Source organism: Wasmannia auropunctata, unplaced genomic scaffold (assembly GCF_000956235.1).
Source record: "Wasmannia auropunctata unplaced genomic scaffold, wasmannia.A_1.0 LD336092.1, whole genome shotgun sequence".
Lineage (NCBI taxonomy): Eukaryota > Metazoa > Arthropoda > Insecta > Hymenoptera > Formicidae > Wasmannia > Wasmannia auropunctata.
In genome coordinates, this window is record NW_012026798.1 from 3,181,693 (window position 1) to 3,183,499 (window position 1,807).

At 59.2% G+C, this 1,807-nt stretch overlaps 1 protein-coding gene across 1 annotated transcript in view; it reads right to left on the reverse strand.

The window, feature by feature from the left end:
• Positions 1 to 283: 283 nt before the first annotated feature.
• LOC105447800 overlaps positions 284 to 1,807 on the reverse strand; it is a 4,573-nt gene continuing 3,049 nt past the window's right edge. Inside the window, exon 2 of the mRNA XM_011686006.1 lies at positions 284 to 1,757. Within this exon, the coding sequence (XP_011684308.1) occupies positions 284 to 1,757 (1,474 nt within the window). The remainder of the gene's footprint in view (positions 1,758 to 1,807) is intronic.

Consider the following 1,807-nt stretch of genomic DNA (forward strand, 5'->3'; position numbering starts at 1 on the left):
AGCTACTCGATCCGCCTAGCGCGGTGTCGGGCCCGGGAGATGGTCGCCCGTCGAGTGCTCGCGCCAGGGCCGTAAGCGCAGTCGCGAACATACCGCCCGCCTCGTCAGGTTGACGAAAAACGGACGTTTTCTCCATGGTTAGCGAGTGGACCGACATCTCATGAGATCAGGGTCGACCGCCCGCCGTGCTCGACTCGGTAAGCAAGGCGCTTGTATTAACCTAAAACATAAAGAGTTGTAACATGGACACATGACCGGTATAGGTTAGGTAACATAGTCTTATTTAAACAGGCGGTTGTGGTATGAGCTCGTCCGTGTCCGGGGCGTTAACTGGTGTCTCTACCGCTTCAGTGGGCAACAGACACAGTTTGGTGATTGGCCGAGTGAGGACGGTGCTGGCGGTCTTCACTTTAGCTACCCGGACAAGGCCATCCGGTCCCGAAATCACCTCGACTATACGCCCCAGCGCCCATTTGGCTGGCGGCAAGATCTCGTCCTTGACCAGCACGAGGTCTCCCTCCTTGAGGTTAGCCCGTTGGCGGTGCCATTTTGACGATTGCTGGAGCGTGTGAAGGTATTCCTTCGCCCATCTCTGCCAAAAGTGGCTCCTCAAGCTGGAGACCAGTCGCCAACGATTGGTTAACGTTGCTGGTGGATCCGTAATAACCGGCTCTGGCAAGTTCGTCAGCGGTTCCCCCACCAAGAAGTGGCCCGGAGTTAGCGCCACCAGGTCGGATGGATCCTGGCTCAGTGGACCCAGGGGCCTCGAGTTGAGACAACCCTCGATCTGGCACAACAGGGTCGCGAGCTCCTCGTACGTCAAGACCTGGTCGCCCAAGAGGCGGCGTAGGTGGTGCTTGACGGACCGGACACCCGCCTCCCAGAGGCCGCCGAAGTGCGGCGCGTGTGGCGGGATAAAACGCCAGGTGGTCCCGTCATTGGCCAGAAGAGCGCCCACCTCGTTAGAGAACGATGAGGCCGTTTGGAACATCCCTCTCAGCTCCGCGTCCGCTCCGCGGAAGTTTGTGCCGTTGTCGCTTAGCAACAGCGTGCAGCGACCTCGTCGGCTGGTGAATCGCTTAAAGGCTGCAATGAAAGAGGCAGTAGATAAGTCCGAGACTGCCTCCAGGTGGACGGCCTTTGTTACAAGGCAGACAAAAAGGCAAATATAGCCTTTAAAAGTCGCGTGGCCGCGCCCCTTGGAGGCCCGGATGCGCAATGGACCGGCATAGTCCACACCGGAGGAAAGAAATGGTCGCGCCGGCTGCACTCTCTCCGCCGGCAGTCGACCCATGCGTTGCTGGCCAAGGTTCGCCTTGAAGCGGGCGCAGCGCACGCATTGATGCGCTACTTGGCGAATCCGAGAGGCACCCCCTGGAATCCAGTAATGGCGCAGCAGATAGCCCCGCATAAGCTGCGGTCCCCCATGGAGAGTGGCGTGGTGAGCATGGCGGATCACCAACAAGGTGAAGTGCCCATCCTTTGGCAGGAGCAAAGGATGCCGCTCACTGAAAGGAAGTAGTGCGGACTGGAGTCTGCCTCCCACTCGAAGAAGATCCTCCTCGTCCAGCGTCGGGTGAAGTCCGCGCAACGGTGACCGGACGGAGATCGCGCGCCCAGTTTTCAGCGCCATCAGCACGTCCGGGAACGCCTCTTGTTGAGCCTGCTTTATCCAAGTCAGCCGACTCCGGTGTAGTTCGGAGGAAGTCAGGAAACCACTCCGAGCGGGCTCCAGCCTCCGAGCGTTGTGCAGGAACCTGAAGCAATAAGCTGTCACCCTCACAAGCCGGGAAAGTGAAGAGAACCT